This window comes from Neomonachus schauinslandi, chromosome 1 (assembly GCF_002201575.2).
Source record: "Neomonachus schauinslandi chromosome 1, ASM220157v2, whole genome shotgun sequence".
NCBI lineage: Eukaryota > Metazoa > Chordata > Mammalia > Carnivora > Phocidae > Neomonachus > Neomonachus schauinslandi.
Window position 1 is genome coordinate 93721363 of NC_058403.1, and position 27094 is coordinate 93748456.

The 27094-nt window shown below is 38.4% G+C and overlaps 1 protein-coding gene across 3 annotated transcripts in view; it reads left to right on the plus strand.

The window, feature by feature from the left end:
* Positions 1-14047: 14047 nt before the first annotated feature.
* The window catches only part of MECOM (MDS1 and EVI1 complex locus), a 290270-nt gene continuing 277223 nt past the window's right edge, over positions 14048-27094 (plus strand). For all 3 annotated transcript variants that reach the window (XM_021702564.1, XM_044914885.1, XM_044914895.1), the window contains exons 1-2: positions 14048-14081; positions 21428-21765. In XM_021702564.1, the coding sequence (XP_021558239.1) occupies positions 14048-14081; positions 21428-21765 (372 nt within the window). The remainder of the gene's footprint in view (positions 14082-21427; positions 21766-27094) is intronic.

Here is a 27094-nt window from a genome sequence, read left to right on the forward strand (position 1 = left end):
CCCGATTTTATGATGTTTATCAGGAAGAAAAATGTACTTAAAATTTGCCTTTTTCTGTTTCAGAGGGAAAATGGGATTATTAACTCTCAAAAGCCAAAAAAGGAAGTTTTTTAAGATTTTTAATCACTCAGGCTTATGTAAATTAATATAGAGTCCCTCTCTCTTGTTTTATTTTATCGTATATTATTTTATTTTATTTGTTTTTGATGGCCACCAAATGGTAAGCCCGTGCCCTCCCCTAAAGAGGTCTATGATCATTCTCTTTTGGATGGTCCAAATAAGTCCATAAAACAAGTGTCTTCTAGTTCATTCTTTCTCCTTTTGTTTCCTAAAATGAAAATCTGAAGCAGAATGCCTAGAAGTATATTGCAATTTGACAGGATTTGCTTTGTGTGCATACGAGAAAATATGACTTGTAAAAAAAGTAGAAGAAGAGATATATGTGCACCCTGACGCTATTTTATCGGTATCTATTGCACCCATTGCAATGAGACTCCTGGGATGTTGGACCTAAATTAAAATAATCATAAATAATGTTAAACAATAATAAATAAAGTCTAACTTCTACCCTCTCCCTGTTTCCCCTTTTCTCTTTCTTTCCACTAAGAAAATAACAAGTAAATATTGCCAAGCAGACCAGCCCCTTTTGGGGAAGGAGGCACATACATAGGCTGAAGGATGGACCAGGGAGCCACCCCCACATGCCCTGGGGATTTGGAGTTCTTGGTGGGGTGGGGGAAGGCAAACAAGGGAAGGGCCCTGGATGGAGACTGTTGATTTTCAAGATTTCCTGTATATTCACTTGTTGGATTTTACAGTTTATCCTAATAAATTAGATTTATTGGCATTAAACTATTTTTTTCTCAAAGGTCTCAAATGTAGGGGTAAAATTACATCGAAGTCTAATTTTGCCTAATAAATTCCTATGAAAACCGTTGAGATAAAGGCTTGTTTTGGAGCCTTTCCCTAGGAGTTCCATCTCAAGCCACATTGAACAAGGAAGGGGCTGTGTATCTGGTGAGCACTTTGTGAAGTGAAGTACCTGAGCTAGGATTACCAAGACATATTGAACAACTTAAAATATGGGAACGTAAGAGCGCTCAACATTTAAAAGGATAGTTACTAATTTGCAGGAATGAGGCCTGTTATGGAGTGGACATTTCTTAAGAGTCTGCCAGACCTAGTGAAGATATCCTTGAATGCCTGATTTGGCATTTTCTCTGTTTGTACCTACAAGAACAACATTTTTTTTCTCCTGTCCCATGCTGATCTTGTGAACTTTATGGAATCTTCCATCAAGGGAAAACCCCTTGGTTCTGTAGTGTCTGAATTCTCTGAGGACCCAGAGTTCTCTTGTTGCCTCCTGACCGTCCAGGGCTCCTACTTTAGTGTTGGGTGTTCCAACCTTTCTCTTCTCATCCCCCATGCGTTCCATTCCCTCAGAGTGGCAGACTTTCCTGATCACTGATAAACTAAGTCGTGATATAGTATATTTGTTCATTGCAGGTTATTTTATCCCATCCACTCCCTCACCAAACTCTGTTTTACTTCCTAAACCTCTCTTATTCTTTATCCTCCACCATCACGGTCTTTTTTTTTTTTTAAGAGCCTTTGTGATCTCAATGGATCATTGAGAGTTTATCTGACTAGTTTATCTGCCTCGAGTGTCATCCGTCTTAACTCTCTCCCGTTCTTCCAATCAGAGCGATCCCACTAAAACACAGCTCTGATCTTTCCATTCTCCTCCTAGGCCCCTTCACTGACACCACATGCATAAAGGAGAAAGGCCAGACTCTAGAATATGGCATCGAGGCCTTTGGCTATTTGGTTCTCACTTTTGGCTATTTCTTCACATCTCTCTCTGCCTCTTTCCTGCTATAAATCAGGCAATACCAAGAAACCTTCAGTCGCATGCACATACTAAGCTGTTTCATAGGTCCATACCTTTCAGTATGCCCTTTCTTCTTCTTGAAATGGTCTGTCTTCCCTTGTCTTTTCTCTGGGAAACTCCTTCAAAACCGTCTTTATTCTTCAACAGCCTTCTCACGTGTCACCATCTCTGGGCAGATTTTCCTAATATTTCTCACTCTCAGAATTCCTTTCTTCTCCGCACCTTGTACATAGTTTGTTGATCATGGGGACTTTATTTATTTGCATGACTTCCTTCTCTACTGGACGGTGGCCCTTTGAGGCCAGGAATGAAGCCAGTCATTTTGGCTTCTAGAGCGCAGACTCAGTGCTGTGCATCCCGTAACAGATGTTAAATGCGTATCGAAAGAAAACTATCAGTTGTCTGGAGGACTTGTGGAGATGGCTTTGCCTTAACTCCAAGGAATGATGCTTTAATTGGGGGGAATTTCAGGTATGAGAGCAGGTTGGGTCAGGGATAAATGTGTTTTTGGGGTAGGGGGACCCAGCTTAAAGAAGGCCTAGGTCTGCCACATCCATGGGAGTTGAGGGGAGGGGGTGCGTGTGTATCACGTGGTGTCTGGGGTTTGGCAGAGTGGAGACATCAGCGCTGATGGTGCCCAGATCCCCATACTTAACAGCAGACCCCATAGGTTATTAAAGCTGAGAGCCTATCTAGGAAGATTAGCTGGAGGAAGTGCTTTAGCCATGGAGCAAACAGGCAGTCGCTTGATTAGTGCCTCAGACATGGTATGGCACTGTGGTGTTGGGTTTCCATCTGAACCATTACTAGGATATTTGAGATCTGGACCTTCGGTTCTAACCTCACCTTGAGTTTGATTTCTGAGTCCATACATCAGAAATGGGCCTTGCTCACTTCTCTCAGATTGCATTTCCCAGCTGCGAGTTTTGTGTCCTTTGTTTTTGGACATTTGAAAAGGATGCTGAGAATTAACCCATATGGTGTTTGTTTAGATGGGGAATCCTAAATAGCTTCTTGTACTGGGAGAACACAGTAGCAAATATATCTTTACAGTAATGTGTTTCAAATCAAAAGGGCTCCATATTTTCCTGTGTGTTTGAATGTGACATTCTTGATCATTCCAGACCCACCTGTCTGAGAACAGGAATCAAAAACAGGAGTCACTCTCAAATTTCACCTCTATTTAATCCATCACAGAAACATACTGGCTTTTCACTGTATATATATAAAAAAACACACCAGGACATTTAAACAAAGTGACACAGATCATCAGCAGATCAACTGGGAATGACGGCTCAATCAAACAAATGTATGTTGAGAATTTCCACAGGGCAGCTCTCACGGCAGCCAAGCCAAATTTGTTTAGTATACATGAGTTAGCTGCTTAGGAACATTTGCTATGCTGCATGCCAGATGATGACTTTTTTAGGTAAACACCCATTTAGCAGCATATACCCATCCATGAAAGTGTTGGCGTGATTTTGATCTTTTCTCTTGGACTCCTGAAGTTATGACTTCATTCCACTGGCAGCCAAGTACCAAACCCACACATGCACCATTTAGGCTAAAAAGGGGAGGGGGGCGGGGGAAGCTATACACTTATTTCAAAATGTAATATAACCATCCAAAAGGTAGGAGCAACTCCATAAAATTGACAGGCCATTTCACTTTTCTGACAAGCAATAAAGCAAGCATCATTAAAATGGATGTCAAATTACAGGGCAGGGAAGCAGCAGGGAAAATACTTACCTCTTTCTTGGTATTTGAAATAGAACGTGGCATATTTATCCTACCTCAGTCTGAACTTGGAGGCATTCTCTTTGAGGGTAGGGGGTTGTGGGCTCATTTATTAAACTAGAATTTCAGAATCAGATCCCAATAAGTAAGAACATTTGGATTCCCCAGAAAAGAGCATTTAAAAGTTCATCTTAGTAATTCTTGTATTGGAGCAATTTACTTACCTTTTTAAAGGTGTCATTTAAAGAATGGAAGACTCTATTGAGCACAATCATTAAGACAGATCAAAAGAGCTAAGTGTGTGTAAAAACACACAGAAACAAAACTCAAAACTTTCTGGTAGAATTTTCAGACTCTGTGCTTACTCTCTCACTGGCTGTTGTGAAATCCAGCATGTGTTATGCAAGGTTGAAGCTCAAGGCTCTCGTTTATTAACCACAAGCCTTTCTTTCTGATTGTTTTCAACTAGGGAATCCTCAGTCTGGGGGGACAGTTTCAAACAGAAAGCATGAGAATTCCCTTTTTGGACCAAGGGGTAATTATGTGAAATTTGTTGGAAGAGATCATTGTTTCCAAACTTTAACCTCCTTTAGAAGAGTACTTGGCAACTATCACTTGTTTGAGCAAGTATTTTGCATGGCCAATGATTTATAAATCCCGTAGAAAATACCTCTTTTCTAGTGGTGGCAGTGACTTTTGTAGATAACAGCTTCCTTTGAAATCTGTTTAAGATTCAGAGCTAGGTGAGTTACAAAGGTTCAAAAATGGAAACTGTGCATAATTAGCATTTTCTAAAGTTGGTTCAATTTTTAAAGTTTTTTTTTTTTTTAATTTGAGTACAGTTGACACACAATGTTACATTATTTTCAAGTGTATAAGGTAGTGATTCAACAAGTGCATGTTATGCTGCACTTACCACAAGTGTAGCTACCATCTGTCACCATTGGAAACTATTACAATACCATTAACTACATTCCCTATGCTGTGCCTTTTTATTTGAATTTGAGCATCTACTATAATCACAGTATTGGGAAGAAGGTAAAAAGATAATTGAGACATAGCCTTTGCCCTCAAGTAGTTGAAAATCAAAACGGGGAAATAGACAGGAAAACAACTAACTCTAACAGCACAAGGTAGATGATAGATGAATATATTCTGAGGTACATTTTATGTTCTTGGGGATCCAACAAGGAAGGAGCTCACACTTGTGGGGGAAGTGGTGACCATGGTGAGTGGGAACCCTTAGTAGATGAGATAGCATCTAAATGGGATCTGAAAGAATGTCAATGTATAAATCTTAAATGCTTCTTCCTCCATGAGACCTTCACTATAGCAAAGATCTCCACCTTCACCACTCCCACATTTCAAACTGTTTTGTTTTCTCCTCAGAACTTAGGACCATCTCATATTCTCCATATTCTCCCTCTCCCCACCAGACTGTAAGGTTCATGAGAACAGGGACGTTGTTGGTCTTGCTCACGACTTCATCCCTAGCTCTCAGAACAGTAGCAAACCCTCACTAAAGACTCATGGAATGGAGAGTGAGAGAAGGGTGTTTTCGATCAGAAGGTTGTCAGGGAAAACAATACAGAGAAACCAAATTCCACAGGATGTTCATGGACACAGAATAGGTTTTTATGGACAAATAAGATGGGCAAATTGGTTATGACCAATCACAAAAACATTTTCTGAGGTATCCAGAAAGCTGTGGCCAGTTTTTTTTTTTTTAAAGATTTTATTTATTTGAGAGAGAGAGAATGAGAGAGAGAGCACAGGAGAGGGGGGAGGGTCAGAGGGAGAAGCAGACTCTCTGCTGAGCAGGGAGCCCAGGACTCGACCCGGGACTTCAGGATCATGACCTGAGCCTAAGGCAGTCGCTCAACCAACTTTGAGAAGAAAAGTGATGAGCTCTAACCCTGTGAAATCTTTCTAAAATGAGTGTCACTCTTGATAACCTAGGATAAGACTTTGTTGTGTGAATGGTACACCTTCAGCAGATACACTCATCCACAAAAGCAGTTGTGTGATATGTTTTTCAATCCCTTTTATCCAGGTTTTTAAAAATGGGATATGATGTGGAATGGAATATCCTATTTTGGGATATTATGGAATATTATGGAATATATGGAATATTATTAGAATGGAATATTATGGAATATTATGCAGCCATAAAAAGAATGAATTTTTGCCATTTGCAACAACATGGATGGAGCTAGAGAGTATAACGCTAAGAGAAATAAGTCAGTCAAAGAAAGACAAATACCATATGATCTCACTCATACGTGGAATTTAAGAAGCAAAACAAGTGAGCAAAGGAAAAAAAAAGAGAGAGAGGGAGATAAACCAAGAAACAAACTCTTAACATAGAGAACAAGCTGGTGCTTACCAGAGGGGAGGTGGGTGGGGGTATGGGTGAAATAGGATGTGGATTAAGGAGGGCACTTGTCGTGATGAGCACTGGGTGTTGTATGGAAGTGCTGAATCACTATATTGTACACCTGAAACTAATATAACTATATTGGAACTAAAATAAAAAACTTAATAAGAAATAAATAACTTTAAAAATGGGATATAGGGAAGTTTTCTGTTTTTATTATTACTAATGTGCCCCCAAATGTGATAAATGGGTAGCAGTCTTTAAGTACACAGAGAAGACGTTCATTGCAAGTGTACATAGAGCTTTAGTGACTTCAGTTTGGGACAGAATAAACTTAGGGCAAGTGGGGGTTTGTTGTAAACAAAAGATTTTGTTTAAATTTAAATAAAAAATAAGAACAATAACCTGTCAAGTTCCCACGTGTATTTACTCCCACAGCGGTAAATTTTACCTAGTCCCAAGAATACTATTTATCAGAGCAGCTCCCAGGTATTGGGATGAACCAGACACCTTCAAAGCATTGACTGATTACTCTTTGCTAGCAGTTCACTAGGATTACACAGCCACTCCAACATCAACAGCCTGAAAGAAAATGATACGAGGCTTGGAACAAAGGCTGGAATGCAGGTTAGCAACTGCCTTACATTGTAGTAAATACATCAATTAATATTCATCAGTGTCTAGAGACATGATCTGGTAAGAGTATGGAATGAACTGTATATGACAATTCAATTTTCTACCCGCCACCCCCCCCCTCCCCCCTCGCCCCAAGAAACCTTGGCTACTCCTTACTTTTGCACAATAGAATTTGGAGAGAACTCTGGGTGGGTTTGCCGTTCTTCCTAACTACGGAACTTTTTAAAACTGCTGGGAATGTTATCCGGGTAGTATAATGTAAGTACAGCCTGGGAGTACTTGTTTCCATCTTCATTCATCAGCTCAGACCTAGGAGGTGTTTTCAGAAGTTCACCAACTGCACCAAAGTAATGGAAGGGCAGAAAGAAAGTTTTTCATGTTCTTTTATTTGCCAGGTGTTTCAAGGCATTCATTCTTTTTGAAGTGTTGGAATGGGATGTTTGTGGGAGGAATTGAAGTGCCTGCCCCAAGAAGTAGGGAAAGAGGCAAATTAATCCTGTGACTTTTTCTTCTCCTCTGAATCTTGGGCTAAAATCATGGGAAAAGTTCATCATTTCCCATCATCTCATCAAGTGTTGCTCATTGTTCATTGACCAGTAATACCTCTTTCAAACAGAAACCTTCTTCTAAACTTATTTAATCCAGGCTGTTTCATACATCAACACAGAAATCCTGGCAGGGGAGTTTTGGAAAGAGCTCATCTTTTTGTATCATGTCAATGACCACATTGATTTTTCTTTACATTTGGTTTCAACAAGTGTTTATTGAGAGATTTATTGATAAGGGAGTAGTAGAGAATGAATTGTTCATGAGCCATCACTTTTTGTTACCTGAATGCAGGTAGACCTGAAAGACACTGACCTTTAAGAGGTGTCACTTAAGACCTAGAGACATGAGAACCTTTCCCTATAATAATGATAATGACTTCTGGCATTTGTAGTTTCCCCTAAAGTTTACAAAAGATGCTCAAATGCATTATTTCTTCCGATTCTCACTTCAATTTTGTGTCGTATTTTAAAAACCACTTTTGTCTAATAGAAATAAATGTGAGCCATATATTAATTTTAAATTTTCTGGTAGGTAGCTACATTAAAACAGGTAAAAATAAACAGGTGTAATTAATATTACTAACATATTTCATTTTACCCATTATATCAAACCATTTCAGAATATAACCAATGTACAAGAATTATCAACTAGATATTTTATAATTTTCATACCAAGTTTTAAAAATCTGGTGTATATATTTTTAAACTTACAGTACATCTCAATTTGAAGAAACCACATTTCTAATACTTTATTTCCACATGTATCTGTGGGCTACCATATTGAACAAAAATCAGATATGGGTGAAAAAATTGAGGGTCAAATAGATTGAGGGGCTTTCCTGGGTCACATAATTGGTTAGGTGGACTTGAACCCAGTTTGGTCTTCTGGTTTAAACAGAAATTGGATTCGATTTGTGGTTTACAGATTATCTGAATTGTTTGTAATATTATGGGTTAAGATTACAGAATAGGAAGCTGGTGATGTTGCAAAGAATGATTCACTCACTTCAGCACGATTGGCTTGCTTTGGCTGATGTTTTCAAGTCAGCAAATACACATTGAATTGCCATGGGCTGGAAACTTCCCTGGATTCTGAGGATTCTGCAATAAACCAGGCATCCGTACTCCCTCCCTTCTTCACCTTATAGTCCAGTGGAGTTTTGGTGGTGGTGGCTTTAATAACCTTTCCCACTTGGGCTCACTTGAGTTGGGGTGTGCCAATTGCATGATCCTTTAATGACTCTCCCCATATTTACACAAGTTTTGTTTGTTTGTTGTGTGTATGTGTGTTTTGGCTAGATGTATATAATGATGTTTCTTGGAAAAATTTATAATGCTTTTCCTTTCCACTGAGAAGAAAGTCTGCTCAGCTGTTTTTTCTTCAACCAAGTACTTTCACTTGACCCTTTAAGCCAGCTAAACCGAAGAAAAATGCAGTTATACCCTACTGCTTGAAATGGTGTAGTGATCTAGGAGCATTAATTTAAAAATTCATAAATCCTTTACACTATACAAAATAATGACCTGTAACCTTTTTTTCAGGTGACTTATTTTGACTTAACTATGTCCAAATAAATGTGTTTATTTAGGAGAGCTCAGTGCTACCCAAAACTGACACTTAGCATCTCCTATGGCTCAAAATATGTACAAGAGATGTGGACCACCCTCTGTTTCCTCATTATGCCAAATAATGGGAAGTGGAAATCACTCTAATCCTTTCTTCTATGTCTGCTGTACCTCTGCAAATATGATAAACTCAATCCAATTAAAAGTCATTACCTCTCCAGGGCTTTGCTGGAGTCTATAACCTTTATTTCACAATCCTCTTGATTATCTGTCTTCATCACAAGTAGAATTTTTAGCTATTTTCCATTTCAGTTTTCTCTTGAAGAAGAGGAATACACTTTTAGTGTTGAAAATTATAGTCCTTATTTTCTGTACCATTCACTTGACTCTATTCAATGCAGCCTTATATTATACAACTTAATTCTTCCTGGGCATATGTCTTATCTCCCTGACTAGATTGTAAGTCCTTTGAAATCTGCAATTTTACTTTATTCTTTGTACTCTCCCTACCCCACCCTGCCATGGTGCTTTGTATACAGAAGTCTTATTGACTTAATGATTATTGGTTTGTGGTATATGTTGGATCATAGTTGCTAAAATATAATAGTGGGAATGAGTATTAAAAAGTTAGATGAGGAGTGCCTGGGTGGCTCGGTCTGTTAAGCGACTGCCTCTGGATTTCAGCTCAGGTCATGGCCTCAGGGTCGTGGGATCGAGCCCTGTGTCGGGCTCTGTGCTCAGCACAGAGTCTTCTTGTACGTCTCTCTCTCTCTGCTCCTCCTCCTGCTCTCTCACATAAATAAATAAAATCTTTTTTAAAAAGTTAGATGAAGTAGATACATTAATACAATGATAATAGAAACAGAAACAACAAAAACAACAGCAACACAAAGCTTATTAAGTTACTGGGTAATTGTTCTGTAGACTTCTGGTACCTCTCCTGCCCCCGGTGAAATTTTTAACATCATATACTTTTGATAGAATTATAACATTTCAAATTTTTCCTCTCAAGCAGTCAGACTTTACATAGGTTTACATGGATTGATCCACAATATATCTGAACCAGCAAGCATCTTAAATGTTTAGATGAATAAACTGATTATTTTCTGGCTTCTTTAGCTCTGAAATTGTACAATGCCATGAAAAATAAATATTTCAGTCAATTATCCTGAGGTTTAAGCAATATGATGACAAAATATTTTATTTAACTCAACTAGAATGGCTCTAAGCTATTAAAACAAGCAGTTTGTTAAAGAAGATTTATTGGAACAGACCCGAAAGATGATCAGCAAAAGCACAAAACAAAGACACTGAGATTTTTTATTTTGGAGAATAATTCCTAGAGCTAAGTAAGGGTTATAATGTTGATATAAATGGGCAGCAAAATATTTTATGCATATGCTAATGAATGTGAAGTCACAAATATGCGGGGTTTTGGCATTCCTTTTTATGAAGCTCCTTGATGAGCACATAGCTCTTTTTTTTTTTTTTTTTGAGATTGTTTTTCACCATATAATTACAGCTCTTGAAATTTATTTTGCTACTTTGGCTTTTGTTACTTTGACTATCATAGGTGTAGGTGAATATTATTTGGGAAAGGACCATCATCTCTTACAGTATGGGACACGAGAAATCAGTAGTACTGCCATTTTCTCTGATGAGCTCTTGCTTTAGGTTGGAGGCTCCAGGGAGATCTGGTCAGTCTTCCCTCTGAAGATAGCACCGTCCTGACGTGAACAGAACTGTCTCTGGTTTGTTTGGCACAACTCTCAATTCACACTGAAAGATGAATGCGGTGTAGGCCATCTATAGGCTGGTGGGGGTTTCACGGGCATCACAGCAGTCCCGCCTGGTTCAAGGTAGAACTTTTAGTCTTTTTTTAAATGAAGTAGATCAAACAGAAATACATTTTTACTAGTTACATGACAGGGAAACCATCAACTTTTCTATGCGGTTTTCTCTTGACTTCTTTTATAATAGAAATGTAGACCATGCTGTTTTATAACCTGTTGGTTTCATCATTTTATGAGTTATTTAGAAGCAGTGGGAGTAAGTCATTCCTATTTTGATCCTAGCCTTAGGATCAAAAGGTTAGGAGTTTTTTATCAAGTTGGCATGCTCAACTGCAGTTGCTTCTACTCAGCTGTTAACATTCATCACTCTTCCTGACCTCAACTTATACCTTATTGGATTGCATTGTTGCATACCTGGTACCATTGCTGTCTTCACTACTCAACTCAAAAGGCTTGAGGGCAGGAAATGTATCTTATCCAACTCTATATCTAGCCTTAGCAACTTGCACAATGCAAGGCACAACATGGTGCCAAATAACATTTTGGAAGGGACAAGTGAACAAAGGTGAAAAGTAGCATCTTTGGCAAAGACCATCACCCCTACACTTCAATCATCTAATTCTTCTTTTAATGCTAGAAAAAGATTGAAATCTGGGCACTTTTGTAGTCAAAACTTCAGTTGGAATGTGCAATTGAAGCACTCACACAAAACTGGTAAAGTCTGGGGCATGTGTTTAATCCTTCACTTTTCATAGTATGGAGCCCACCAAAGATTTTGAAAGTCAAATGTGTATTTATTCCACAGAGGAAACTTTATCAACCAGTGCAAAAGTTTACTGGCACTAGCTGGTGATATAATGGGTAGTTTAAATCCTGCTAACTGCAAATAATTTTTCAACAGTGTTTATGATTGTGGTAGAGTTTAGTGAGGCAGAAGTACAGATAACATAAATATTTCTACAAAAGCCGATTGTACTGGAGCCATAAATAAATTAGACCCAGTTTGTAAATAAATTTAGTTTTTGCCAGCAAACATTTATAATCCTCTCTTGCTGCAAACAATAGTAATTTATATAGGAGAGGTCTTGAATGCCTTTTTTAAAAAAGTCAGTTCTCATTAGGAGGCAGTGCCTGGTGCCCGTCAAGTGTCTTAAGACCGTGTGACTCAATTAGACATTGAGGGATACTGTACAGACCACCTAATGCTACTAGTTATTGTACATGTTGATAATGACAGTTTCCAGAGACCATGCATAGTTTGGTAGTCTATGAAGTTGTCATATTATATCATTCCCTTAAATACCTAGCTTGTGTTACCACTTAGCAATGTTGAAATTACCCGCTCTCAAATCATAAGTGCTGTTTAGTGTGTGTATATACATATGCATAGCACATCTGTTCATATTTTTCTGAAAACACTTTTTACCAAAGTATATACTGTTCTCCCAGATTAAAAAAAAAAAAACCAACCTTCTTTTATGTTTTTCAATGACATTCCATCCATCCCCATGGTTTTGAATGATTTTATGTTTAATACGATGTAGTGGTGGGAAATTCAATATGGGGGCCTTTATAGCTTAAAATGGAGGCAGAAAAATGAACTCCTTGGAACCATCTAAACTTGTTTTACACTGAAGACACTATATTTGCAATGGGGCCAGAGTCCAAGCTGAAATTAGCCCACATCAAGGAACTTTCCCCACAGAATCACTTTGAGGTCAGAAGTCATTGTTGTCTTCGCTACCAAGCCCCGTGAGAACAAGGACCATCGTTCATTTTCAAATAAAACCTAATTTTGAGACTCTAACAAAATCTCATTCTTTTGGGCACTCTCCGCTCCTTATCAAACCAAGAGAGTGGTTAGGATAGTGTTCTATTGCTTGTTCACATTCCTTTTTATCAGCAAGCCATTGCTAGAACTCCCTCTTCTGCCAGACATGCATAATTATTTTCTTTTCTTTATGTAGAACTCCTGGTTATAAGAAAGCTCTTCTGTTTTGTAGCAGTAGGGAAGAGTCTGCATCAAGTCAGCTGTGAGAATGAATGTGAACTTACATTTACACTGTTCAGTTCTCTTACACACCTATCTCTGTTTATTACATGGTAGAAAGTAGAGCTCGATCCCATTTACTTTTTGATCTTCATCTTTTTGGGGTTGTTTTGAATATTTTCACCCCAGTTTATATTAGAATTCAGTCTCCTCGTTACAAAATGCACTCCACTCCCCCACCCCCCGCCTTCCTTTAACTTGTAGCTCCTGAGTTTTGGTCTCTCTTTTGGAGGCAAGAAGGATCTCTGCCAAAAGCCACCAAGCCACACTTAGGTAATTATAATAAACAAGTTGGGGCTCTCATTTCACATGCAGAGCTGAATGAAGCAGAGCTGTGGTCAAAGGGATCCCAGTTGCTCCTCCATTAGCAATGGCACATTAATGCGCCCTCATGCTCCCCTCCCCCTTTAAACACTTCTTTTTTTTTTTTTTTTCATTTTTTTTTAAGGAAGCAAATCAGGTCACTCCTTAGCATGGGAAGGGCTGCTGCTTTCTTCTGAAACCACCATCAACAACATAAACAAATTAGAGGTAGTAAACCACACATTCTGCCCACACGTAAACCACAGTCCTCACCAGAGGGCAGTCTACTTAATGTGAGAATAACAGCCCAGTTTTATAAGCCTCTACTGGGAATAAATTCTAGTTTCACTGGTTAGAGCAAAGTTAGGCAGCCAGAGTACAGTCTTTCCTAGGTTACATGTGAGAGAGACCAAACCAATTCTCAAAGTGTCTTTTCAGGAAATATATTTTATATAAAAGCTTTTGGTACACCAAACCTTGACCATCCTTTGATTTTTATTATGTAGAATCTGGATTGCTTGAGTGGAATGAACCTGGGGCTGAACTTGTCCAATGTGCCTGTTTTCTGGATAGGGAAACAGGGACCCAAAAGAGCAACGACTCTCACGCTCTGACTCTCATGGTTACTCCAGGCGCTGGAGACCAGTTGCTGAATCCAGATTTCGATAATGGGGCTTGTGCCCCTCCTGCTTTCCCCAGTTGCAAATGGCATGGCCCACAATCCCCCATCTTGACCCATGTGGGAATTGTAAAATATTCTCTATACCTTCCTGATGCTGATATGCTTCCTTTCCTGACAATGGTTAGTCCTCAACTAATGTGTCCAGCCCTAAACGAATGTGTTCCGTCATCAGTAAATTCCTGCTTGTGATAGTCTTTTCTTAAATACCTGTTTAAACAGTCATTTAGATAAATGGTTTTATCTAAATGGTCCCATTTGTGTGCAACAGGAAATGCCTGCCTTCTTTTAGATACGTTGGCAAATAATTACTGTAGATATGGCTTGAATACTGAAAGGCTATACTCTGGTCATTTCAGACTGCCTGAGGAGTAACCTCCCAGTCTGCTGCACCATAATTTCAGGGCATTTCTATTTTACCCTAAATGAATCTGAAAGAAAATCACTTTGGGGATGTAAAAAAGTTTATGAGAAAAGCCATCAGTTCAAAGCTTGCCACAAGTCTCTTAAAAATTTGTACTGCTAAAAGAAAGTTGAATCACAGAGTTATAATATAAAAAGACGCCTATCTGATCGGTGATAAGTCTGTTCTTACCTGGGCAGTCCCGTGGGTATTGGTGACCGTGGTTCCCTGACAACTGACTAAGCCAAACATTAACCAGGCAGTGTTTTTCCTTGGAGTAGTACTCACAGAGCTTTAATGTCTTTATTTTAGCTGTTTTAGATTCTGTAAGTAGATACTGAAGGGCTTTACTGGTACCTCAACTATGAATTTTTTGGCAATTTCTTTCCATAACCCTTTTTAAAAAGCTTAGTTCCACCTCTGAAGAGGAACTTTTGAAAGTGGCCAAACCCATTTCATAATAGCTTAGAAGCTACCAGTTTAATTCACAAACCATATTTGTTTAGTGAAAAGTCTGTGAAATTCCTAGGAGAGTGGAGAAACTCTTAATCAGATTTAAAAGCCACAGGACAAGCAAGAGGTATGCCACAATCCTATGAGCAAGATAAATGTTTGCTCATTGATTTGGTCCCTTACTTCCAATTCATGTGGTATTTTCTGCCACCTCCCTTGTTGGCCTCCCAACACTCTTTCATACTTTTTGGTCTTTTTGACAGCCCATAAATGAAATATTTTTAGGAAGCACTGGGGAAAAAAGTTCCATAAGAAAGAAATGGAATAGCATGGTACAAGGAAGTAGCAAATACTTGAGGAGCAAGGAAGCTTAGAAGGTCATTTAAAAAATTCCATGTGCCAAGCCATGTTGATAGATTATCTCGCCAAAATAATGGTCTCCAGAGACATGAATTCTACAAGCGCGGTTCAGTGTCAAAAGGTTCCATGGAGGTCTATTTTCTTCTCAGCCCTCTCTGGAGGCAGCACGTTCTGAAGACCAGGTCCATTAGCAGCTCCCATTCTAGTAGATGCCTCTCTTTTCTAAACCTGTACCTCTGGACCCTTATCCGGTCCTTCAAAGCTGGCTTAAGTTCGTTTTCTGGACAATCATTTTCCTTACTTTTACTAGTCTCCTTTCTTCCTTTCATTGGGATCTTAAATTTCATTATCTTGGGGCCATTCTCACTGAATATTCTGCTGGCCAGGTCACAGCCGCCTCCTTTGTTCTGTCTGTGCATCTGACATTACTCGGGCTCCTCCTTTTTCCCCAAGCCCAGCGCGCGTTTATTGGTTGTGTTGCTGGTGCAGAAGAGCTGGCTCCTGAGGTCCTCTGCTTTCTCACAGACATGCTGCTGGAGTCGTTCTGGAAGTGTCCTAACAAGGGAAGAAGAGCACGTCCAGTTTGAATTTTGGGAGGAAATGGATGTCTCCCCCCTCCCGCCCCTCCCCCCGCCCCAGCCTGCCCCACCATTAGCAGGCGTGGACTCAGGGACTTGTGTTCCTGTGCTCACGTCCTACCAGGAGGTCCCTGGTGGGCCTTGAGGTTTGGCGGTGCCTCCTCTCCTCCTAGAGCTGGGCACGCATCCTCAGTTCTCAGCCACGTGTAATCCTTCCTGTCTGCTTGCAAGTTGGGCCCAGAGTACTGGCGCTCGGGCCCACCCTCTTCTTTAGTAGCAATTAACCTTTACTACAGAGCTTCCTTTGAAGTTTGCTCATGTTTTTATTACAAAACTGCAATGAGGAACATAATGGGGGGAAATGTCTACATTTCTGAGTTACCTAATCTGTTCAATTCCCTAGCTGGTCTCCTCCTGGCAGTTGTTTTATGTAGTTATGATCTCAACCAGTCGGCCTGAGATCTCAAACCATGTTTCTGTCTCAGCCTATTTTAAAGATTAGTGAGCTATTACACACACGCACACGCACTGCACGTGCATGTGGATGTGTGTATTGTATGCATACGTGTGTATGGCTGAGCAGAAAGAGCTGATTTCTTGCTTAATGCCTACAGAAATCAGTCTTACTTTATAGTCAAGCTACGTGTCTGTACGCTTTTAATATGAAAATTAAACTCTAGTTAGTTGCTAAATATTTTCTCTCAATGAGCGAACATGAAGAGTAAAGAGGAAATTATTTATGCTGGTCTCCCTAATGATAATGCTGCCTGATAAGTATTATGACGGGTACTGAACGCTATTAATGGTGAAGTTTGGGATTTTGAATGGCATCTGCCCAGAAGATTTGCAGTTAAACTAGAGAGGCCAAGTGAAACAAATGGTGAGTTATATAAAACCCACAAAAAGAAAAGGCATCTTAGGCCAGCCTTGCAAATAAGAACCAAAGAATTACGAGTGAAATGGCCCTTTTTTTTCCTAGCTTGCCGTCCACAGGAGCTCAAATAAATGAAATCGTTTTTCTCTGCTTTTCACTCAGCAGTAAGTCATTGGTAGTCCAAGGTTAGTAGAAAAGCAACTATGGAACTCAAAGAAAATAAAAGAGAATCACTCTTTCTTCCTTAGGATGGGTAAGGACTTTCTAAGAAAAATGTAAAAGTCACAAAGGGAAAAAATAGACTTCCTTCCATAAAGGTTAAAATTTTTATACAACACAAACCCATTAAAAAACCAAATGATAAATGATTTACTAGGGAAAGCAGCACAAACTATATCAAAGGGATGAGTTTTTTTATTATTAATAAGGCAGACCAATAAAAGCTCAATTAAAAATGGACAAAAACAATGAACAATTTGCAAAAGGAGAAATAGGAATGACAAAAATATTTAGTCTCAGCAGTCAACTGAGATGTGAATTAAAATAACAATACACATATAATCTTTTCCATTGTATTAATAAATTTTAAAAGCAAGAAATAATAAGTACTAGGATAGTTGATAGGAATATAAAATGATATACACCCCTGAAAAGTAATCTGTCAATAATCACTGTTTTCTTACAGGAATCTAATCTAAGGGAATTAAAATGGACAAATATACATATTTATATGAAATGGTATTATCTTTATGGTACTTATGCAACAGAAAGTTGGAAGCAACTTAAGTAATTACTATGGAAATAGTTCATTTTTTGTGGGTCCATATAATGGAATATTATGCTGCAATTAAATGTATTTTTAGGAAATATTTTTAAAAACGTAAGTGTTCATAATAAAATGTAAGTGAAAAAGCAGAAAATAGATTATTTACACAATATGGCCATAATTTTGAAACAAACAAACTTTAAAACAAAAAAAGCAAATTGCCTGAGAGTTACAGACATGGTTGAGTTTGGACACCTGCATTTCAGTCTCAGGTGATTTGGGATATACTCTTTAGCCTCCTGGAATATCAGATTCCGGATTTGGAAAATAGAAGATTATTATCACCTTGGCTTTCTTACAGGATTGTGAATGTTAAAGTGAGAACATATAGATACGTCTTTGGAAGTTACCATTATTATCTGCAGTTTTCTCTTTGCAGATTCTGACATGCTTTCAGAATGGAACTCTCTCAAGTAGAACCCTATGTTAGTTATTCAAAGAGTCATAGAAATAAATATACTCCAATCCAAGAGTGTGATCTGGCTTGGTCTCTGGGAATATTAGAACACTTAAAACCGGAATCGAAGAGGCTGATTTCCAAGAGCATTGCCCAAGTCATTTGTCTCATATCCAACAATAAGCTTGTCTTTCTGTCCTCACTCAGTTAATGATACATCTAAAGGATGCATGAAGCAAATTCCGGTAGCAGGCAGCTCAGCTCCAAGAAGTTACAAGGGTTATTTATCTTTATGGGACCACTAATGTATATAGCGGTTCTTACCTGATACTTACCTATTGTAAATGTGCCCAATTTCCCCTCCAATAACAGAGATTTAATGGAGATAGGATAATTGAGGTAATCTGTCATTTAGATGAAATGTTTTAGCAGCTTTTAGGATAGTTCTTGAGTAATGTACATGGAGGCATTAGTTTACTTTGGTTTATGCAAATATTCAATGTGGTGTGATAAACTGCATTTGCTGTTGAAAAATTTGTAATGCTAGATTACAGTGAAATATTGTTGCATGTTTCGATATGTAAAACTCAGCAGTTTTCTGTTTCTATTTTTTGTCACCACAGCCCTTTTTATATTTAATTCAGATGATACTAGATTAACAGAGGCTTGAAAACAAATTGCCTGGGTTTGCATATACATTTAATGTCTGCCTGTGGATGAATAGGACCGTGAGTCTTTCTCCTGGATTTGCGTGACCTATATAAGTTGTTCTTTAGGTTTAATTGGAATTTTTTGCCATTGTAAGCAGAATTGCATTCAGGCTTTAAATTCAAATTCTTCTATGCAGCAGCCTGGGCACACATGTGTACTTTGTCTCCACAAGAATTGAAATCAAAATGCACTCGTTAGATTATGCATTGGGAGAGTTTGTGGGTAACTCAAAGGTCATGAGGTCAGCTATGCCAGTGGGGGGGCCCAGATGGGTTTGTCTCTATCCTTTTTCAAGATTTGAGATCACTTTGATGGAACTGACAGTATGAGTGATTTAACCCTTTGAGGAAATAGGGGAAATTTTACTGACTTTTAATGGATAATTACTGGAGGAAATAGTTCTATTCATTTGGATGCCTTTTGGTTTCCTGCTGCTTAAGTGGACAGGTCTATAGATTATACAATACTTCCAATTTATAGCACTTACTTCTCGAGGAAAACAAAGTCTTCACAATGTGTGATAAATCCCTTTAAGAATCTGTAAAGTAACTCTGCATTTGCAGTAGTTAAATGTTACAATTCTAGAGAGATGGTTTTTTTATATGTTTTTAGCTGTATCAAGAGTGCTAGTGAACTTTTGGCTCTTAGGTTGAAGTGCAAAATCTCCCTGAAGGATAGATTTAGATAGACTTTATCAAGGGCATTTGGACCCTGAAGTGTTTTTCTCTGATGATATTTCTTTGGGGCATTACTAAAATTGTTTCTTTTGATGTTGGGTTTGGAGAAAAGTTTATAATCTGTTGTGTTCTATTTCTATGGGTTTAAAGGTGCTTTTTAGGATCAAAATAGTTCCCTGCATTTGGTAGAAACATATTGATTTGGTTTAATAGTTTGATAAAATTATATGTTAGGTTAATTATCTATTTAGTAAGCTTTATTAAGCACCTTTATGCAGATCACTTGGAGAATTTCTAAGAGCTGTGAGTTCTGAGTCTTCCCTTTATGGGCCAACTTCCTAGTTGGAATAACAGATTCATTCATATTAAACTAAATAGCAATGCATGGCATTATTTGATCATCAGATTTGGGGGTGGATTTTGTAGGAAGTCAAGGAAGGGGGATATTTGTGTTAAATGGAATGGTGAGGGGACAAGCTGAAATTTGACCTGAGAGGATGACTACAAGTTGGATGGGCAGAGGAGTGGAGATAGGGTTACACAGCAGGAAGAACTGCAGAGGAAAAGCTCACTGAGCTCAGAAGACAGGGATAAGCTTATTCTGGCCTACGGTTTCCTACTAGGTAGTGTTGAGAATCAGAGAGAACGGGAGAATGGTTTTTTATTCCTAGCCTAAGAACTCTGGATTTTACCTATGAATACTGGGAATTATTGGAGGCTATTGCATAGAAAAATGGGCGTGCCAGGAAGATAAATTTGGCAGCATTCTCAGTGTTGAGGAATACTGGAGGTTGGAGGCTGGAGGTCTGGAGATATATTTAGAGGACTGTTAGAGGATTCAGGAATGAAAACGTGGATGAGATGAATGTAAAAATCTTGCAAGAAGAATGGACAGAATTTAATGACTGAACAGATTGGAGGATGAAGGAGAGAAAATGTCCATGTTATTTTAGAACCTTGAACATGGATAATTAGGGGAAAACAGTATTCTTAATAGACATAGTAAAGCAGGTAGGAGACTCAGTTTGAGGGCAGATGATAATGTACAAGATTTTGGATACAATGAACTTGAATGATAATGAGCTTGTATGTTGAGGTCAAATGTCTTATAGGAATAAGGTTGGGTTCTGGAATTTGGTTCTATGCTTGGTTTAAATGGCATTGTCTTATCATTTAACTCAGGAACCAAGCACTTAATTTAGAAAGATATTTTTGCATGTGCTATCACTTTGTACTTTACAGAACTTTAAGTGGAGTCAATACTTGATCAACAATTGTTAATGACTGTCATGGTTAATAAATTTCCATAATGAGTCAGATAAGGAATTGGGGCTAGAAGTCAGGTTTTCTACCCTCTAGCCCAATAAACTACCTTGGAAGATTTTAATAATTCATAGAACTACAGGGTTGGTAGCATCTTAAAAGTCATCTAGCCTAGTCATCATCCTAAAGCTGAAATTCTTCCATATTATCCCTAATTTATGGTTATCTAGGCTATGTTAGAAGGCCTATGATGGGAACTTAAGGCAACTCATTTTACCTTTGGATGGCTCCGATTGACATTTGTCTACTTATAATTTCAACCCATTTTTCTTAGTTCTCTCCTTGAAGGTCTACAAATCAAACAAATCAGGTATGACTCTCAGTCCATAATCCCTGTGGACAAGAAACGTGTGCTTATTTGCTTTAAGATAACTGAAATCCCCTTCATCTGGTGAACTGGTGGGAAATTCAAGCTCAGTCACCATTCTTTAAAAAGACCCCAGCAAATTGCATAAAGATCTTAAGGTCTGAAATGGTGCACTCATTTACTTCAGGTGTGGGTGCTGTGCTGCCTTGTGGAGTCCTGAGAGCCCCAGTGTGGAGTGTCCAGACTCCTTGTTACTCTACCTTGCTTTCCCCTCTGGAAAACTCACCAAATTTCTGTAATGATTTTTGTTTTCACAAATGTCCAGAGGAATCACTAGCTTCAAGTAGCTTTAATTCTCTGCTCTGCGTAAGTTGTTGAGGCAAAGAATACCAATGGCTTGGTGATGTGTTTGAAATAGGAAAGATAAAGAACAAACACAAATTAATACTCCAATAAATAGTCCTGCCACACAAATTTAAGCCCCGTTGCCCATGGTAGCCCTTGGAATCTTTGACAATCTCCTACAGTTTAGTCCAAGATACATTGCATGATACAACTTTCCAAGACATCGTGTAATGCTTTCACCTCCCGATTTAGGATGGTTTGTGGGGTTGTAGGTACACATATGTTTACTTCTTATCTCAACTTTATTTAGATCAATAGTTAAATTGCTGGTTGTTTCCCAGCTAAATAATGGATTGAGCTGGCCCATGAGAGTATTGACAGTTGAAGATTAGCTCATTTGATTTATGGATTCACCACAGATAAACCAAATCCCCCATCTGTGAATCCCAGAGATTTTAATGCAGGCATATTTTAACAATGGCCTTCCCAATTTTGTCTTCAAAGAACAACAGCATTATAAGGTGGCTACTGAGCTGTGGGATTTTGATTCTTCTGTATTAGTTGGAATTCACAAAGTTATTATTTGTTCACAGGTAATGAGTGTGTATATGGCAGCTACCCTGAAATTCCTTTGGAAGAAATGCCAGATGCAGATGGAGTAGCCAGCACTCCCTCCCTCAATATTCAAGAGCCATGCTCTCCAGCCACATCCAGTGAAGCATTCACGCCAAAGGAGGGCTCTCCATACAAAGCCCCCATCTACATCCCTGATGATATCCCCATTCCTGCCGAGTTTGAACTTCGAGAGTCAAATATGCCTGGAGCGGGACTAGGAATATGGACCAAAAGGAAGATTGAAGCAGGTGAAAAGTTTGGGCCTTATGTGGGAGAGCAGAGGTCAAACCTGAAAGACCCCAGCTATGGATGGGAGGTAAGAATACATTTTGAGTTTACACATTTAAATATATGCAGATGTGTGAAGAAAAGATCAATTTTTAAGGTGGCCATAAAATAAGCAAATTCCAAATGTTGCAAAATGTCTTCAAATAGATGTTTAAGAATGAACCTCCCTTATAATCTTGCTTCTTGATAGAAACAAAATGTTGCCTAAATATATAGCATGATAGAGAGGAACTCAACTAATGAATGGTAAAGAATAGTATCAACTTACAAACATACCAAAGGAAACAAATACAGTTTTTATAATTAACATCGTTTAGAAGCATCATATATGGCCATCCATATAGTATGTGGCATAAACAAACGTCATCATATGACTAGCTTATTGTATTTTATCAGTTCTTTGGGAGCAAGGCTTGAAAGATTGGAGGAAACATTTGTTTCTCCATTTTTGTGGCTTAGTTAGTTTGGTTTTATTTTGTTCTACATGGTCATTTTGCTCTGCCTTCTAATATATTTTGCCACTCTTGTGATAACCCTGCTTTGATTCTACATGCTTCTAGAATATGAACACTGTACTCAATTCTGTGATGATTCTTTATATTCAAATTGATTTAATGAATAATTCATGCATAAAAATGATGGCAAAAAACAATATGAAAATCAGTTGCTGGTTTTAGCCATGCTTTTCACAGAACCCATCTTGATAATATCTAAGAATGAGAAGTTATAGTCTGATTACAAAATCAAAGTAAATTTTATTTCAGTAAGAACAGGTAATTATATGATGTTGAGCTTATAATTTTTGTACAGATTCTGTAGCTGTATCTCCTTCCCATTTATTTTTATTACTTGAAAACTTTTGTGGTTAAATCATAACATTATAATTTCTGGAAAACCTGGTCCATATCCGCAAAATGTATAGGCAATTTCCATATCAGCAAGAAAGTGTTTTTTGGAGATGTGATTGACCCTTGGTTTCCTAGTATTTCAGTTAGACAGAAATCAGATAAACTAGATTTATTTGGTATGTTCTCTTAATATTTATGATCATTAATAGAATATATGGTCAGCATTTTAAATAGAAATAAATAGGCTGTGCCTTCAGGACTTAATTTCACATTTTTGTTCCTTTGTTTTTTATGTATCCTCTTGTGAAATCTGTGCAAAATGCCTCAATCAAAACAATCCCTGTCCAAATTCTAAAATGCCCAAAGTTAAGATCTGGATTTGACATGATGACAAGTGAGAAATTCTTCCTTAGTTGTGTTCTTAGCCACGGCTCAGGTAAAGTTGTGGTTTGGCTACACTGATTTTAGACACGTATATTGATAAGAGATTTTTAAAAAATCACTGTAGCATTAACTGATATGTGAGTTGAATAAGTTTTAGACTAAATGCGTAGAACTTTACGTCATTTTTGTTCTCCTTAAAATAAAGGCTATAAACATTCTAATAATAAGTAACTCATTAAACTTTTATTACAAAATCTCCAGAGTTAAACAACAAGTTCAGAACTGCTCGAGATTATCCAGAAGGCTTGGAATAAACCAAGGCTTAATAACAAAATAATTTTGTAGTTACAGGGTTGATAAATGCAGGAGTATGTCTCCTTAAACAGGATACCTATGATTGGGGGATGAACCTGGGGAAAATTTGGCATTTAGAGGAAATTTAAAAATAACTATTTTTCTTCTTGGGAGTAGAATGTCTTCAGTATATACACAGGAAAATACTTACCTTGAGAAATGTAAAATGATTCTTTTTATTATGTCAAAACTGAGTTTTTTTATTGCTTAGAATTCAAGATACCTCTATAAATAGTTCATGACTCTGGTTAAAGATCACCCATTTCTTCTCTCTCGTTCAAGAATTCATTTGATGGTCAATTCAGTAATTTTCTTCACCATTTTAATGGTTGCCCTCACTTTTGAGAGTATGGATTATCTGCTCCAGATGTATTATGAACAAAACCAGAGAAAGGGCTTTTTTGGTGATTTTGGCAATCTTGTTATCCATGGAGGAGTACTTGAGCTCTTGACTCTAGGTTGTTGTTGTTGTTGTTTTTTTTCTTTTCCCCTTCTAATCTTACCCTAGTTAATACAAAACCCGGTCATGATCAACAAAGGCACTTTCACAAAGGCATCTCGCCCTACTCCTGCATGCTTATTTTTAATCACTCTCCTGTCATATTTGCTCTCAACTATAGCTGATTTCTCTTCTTTTTGGTTAGACAGATAATTGTGATCAACTAGTGTAACCTTGCTTTTTGATACTCCTTCATTTTTAAAAATGATGAATTTAGGGACAAAAAAAAAAAAACACCTCTTAGGCCAAGGAAAATATTCATGAACAGAGGAAATCCATATTCAGCAAACAATCATTGAGTGCATACTATGCATCAGATTCTTCCTGCTTTCCTTACCAAAACCCAGTCTATCATAACTGAACTAATCATTGCTATCTCCAGTACCATCCTTGCTCTTCTCTACTAACAAATCTCCCCTCCTTGAGCATTTCCTGTATAATAAATTCTATTACCATCTGTCCAGTTGCTGAAGCCAAAAAATGGGTTATGTTTGACTTTACTCTCTCCCACACCAACCAGATATGATTCATAGTTCCCATGTTCTATCAGGACTCCATTCTTTGCACACACTGGTCTTCCTACCTGGGAACCTCCTTTTCCTACCCATCCTTAGCAAGTGTCTATTCATTCTTCAGATTCTTCCCTTCCTTGACATTCTCCTTGACCTTTCTAGTCACAATTTAGTACTGCTTACATTTTGCCCCACCATAGCACCAGGTAAAGGTGAATACATATACTAAAGAATTTAAAACACTGTATAACATCCAAATTTTCTGCCTAGCTTCCTTAATAGAGCAAAATACCCATAGCTGTGTCCTCTAAGTGCAGTGTCCTGATCGTGTTTTATCTGTGGTGTCCGCAGTACTCTTTCATGCTAAGTGCATTACCTGAAATAACCAGACTGGATCAGTCACCTCAGGCTGCTATAACAAAGTACTACTGACTGACTGACTGGGTGACTTAAATGGCAGAAATTTATTTTCTCACAATTCTGGAGGCTAGAAGTCCCAGATCTAGGATAGTTGATTTGGCTTCTGTTGGGGACTCTCTTCTTGGCTTGCAGATGGCCACCCTCTTGCTATGTCTTCACATGGCCATTCCTAGGTGCATGTGTGCACACGTGCACACGCACACACACACAACATAGGCTGAGGGGCAGAGTGCTCTGGTGTCTCTTTTTTTTTTTTAAGATTTTATTTATTTATTTGAGACAGAGAGAATGAGAGAGAGAGCACATGAGAGGGGGGAGGGTCAGAGGGAGAAGCAGGCTCCCCGCCAAGCAGGGAGCCCGATGCGGGACTTGATCCAGGGACTCCAGGATCATGACCTGAGCTGAAGGCAGTCGCTTAACCAACTGAGCCACCCAGGCGCCCTCTGGTGTCTCTTCTTATAAGGACACTGATCCTATTGGATCAGGACCTCACCCTTATGACCTCATTTAACCTTAATTACCACCTAATGGCCTTAGATATCTGCAAATATAGTTACATTGGGAATTAGGGCTTCAACATAATGGATTTGGGGAGGACTTAAGCATTCAGTCCATAACACAGACATTTAATAAGTATTTGTTTGGTAAAAGAATGAATGAAAGAATGAAAGAGCAAATGAAAGAATGATGTATGGATAGAGGATTATGTGACTCATAAGAAGAGATAGGGAGGGCGCCTGGGTGGCTCAGTTGGTTAAGCAACTGCCTTCGGCTCAGGTCATGATCCTGGAGTCCCGGGATCGAGTCCCGCATCGGGCTCCCTGCTCTGCAGGGAGTCTGCTCCTCCCTCTGACCCTCCCCCATCTCATGTGCTCTCTGTCTCTCTCATTCTCTCTGTCTCAAATAAATAAATAAAATCTTTAAAAAAAAAAAAAAGAAGAGATAGGGAGTGGGGCTGAGGGAGTTCCATGGAAAAAGCTAGAATCTGGATTTTAGACATGTGGAATCAAGTCTTAACTCTGCCACTATTGTGCAATTCTAGGGAAATTACTCAGAATTAATTGGTTCTTGCATTTTTATTTGACCCGTGAGCCAATAATAATTGCCCCATGTCATTACTTGTTATATAATTAAAATGAAGTAAAGAGATATGGTAGTCTTTTCAAAGAAGGTTTTTTGAAGAGAAAGCTCAAAGATAATATTGCAGTTAGTGACCACCTTTTTGAACCCTCTTTAAATAGTTTTTATTTTTATGTATGTATGTATTTATTTATTTTTAGATTTTATTTATTTATTTGTCAGAGAGAGAGAGAGGGAGAGCACAGGCAGGGGGCGCAGCAGGCAGAGGGAGAAGCAGACTCACCGCTGAGCAGGGAGCCCGATGTGGGACTTGATCCCAGGACCCTGGGATCATGACCTGAGCCAAAGGCAGTCGCTTAACCAACGGAGCCACCTAGGCATCCCGTGTTTAAATAGTTTTTAAAAAGTGTAATATATTTCCCCAAAAAAGGCACTTTTGGAAAATCATTTGAGTTTGTATTTTAGAGAAATCAGGTACTTTTGAAAATATGGTTTACAGACCAAAATACAGAGTTAGGTAAAATAAGCCACAGATATCAGAAACTGATTTCTCCCAAACCAGTACTGATTTAAGAAAGAGAAACTTTAAAAATAGTGTTAGAGTCTGGCAATGATTGCCACCTTGCAATGCCTAAGACTTGTCTCTAACAAAAAGATTTTTGAAGACTGGGGAGCACTTGATTGTCTCCAGGACCTAGAAGTAATTAGGGACAGGACACTTTCTCTTCGGTTAAGAACTTTAGAGTTACTGATTGATTGAATAATAATAACAAAAATTCTGTTGTTCAAAACAAGGGTTTTTTCTTATGTTTTCTTCTAAAGAGGACCATTGTGTGACAACATGGAAATTGCATGGAGAGCAGAGGGGAGCAGGATTCTGGAGTGAGACTTCTCAGACTTAAGTCTTCTTCAAGGCTCTGTGTGCTAGTTGAGAGTTTTGGGAAAAGTTATGTAATTGGTGCCCCTCATTTTATATATATGGGACATGGTGATAATAATTGTACCTATCCAGTGAGGGTTGTAGTGACAATAAAATGTGACACTGTGTGTGAAAAACCTACCAAAGAGCCTCCCACCTGGTAGAGGAGCTTAATAAAGGTGAACAGCAACAACAGAAGCTTGGCTGAAATACAGATCTAGCACAGGGTCATCAGATAGGGCAAAGGCCAACTTTCTTTTATTTATTAATTTTTATGAAATTTTGCTCTCACTCTTCTCGTTTCCTGGAAGTTCAGTTATCTCTGGGGTGGTCTAATTATG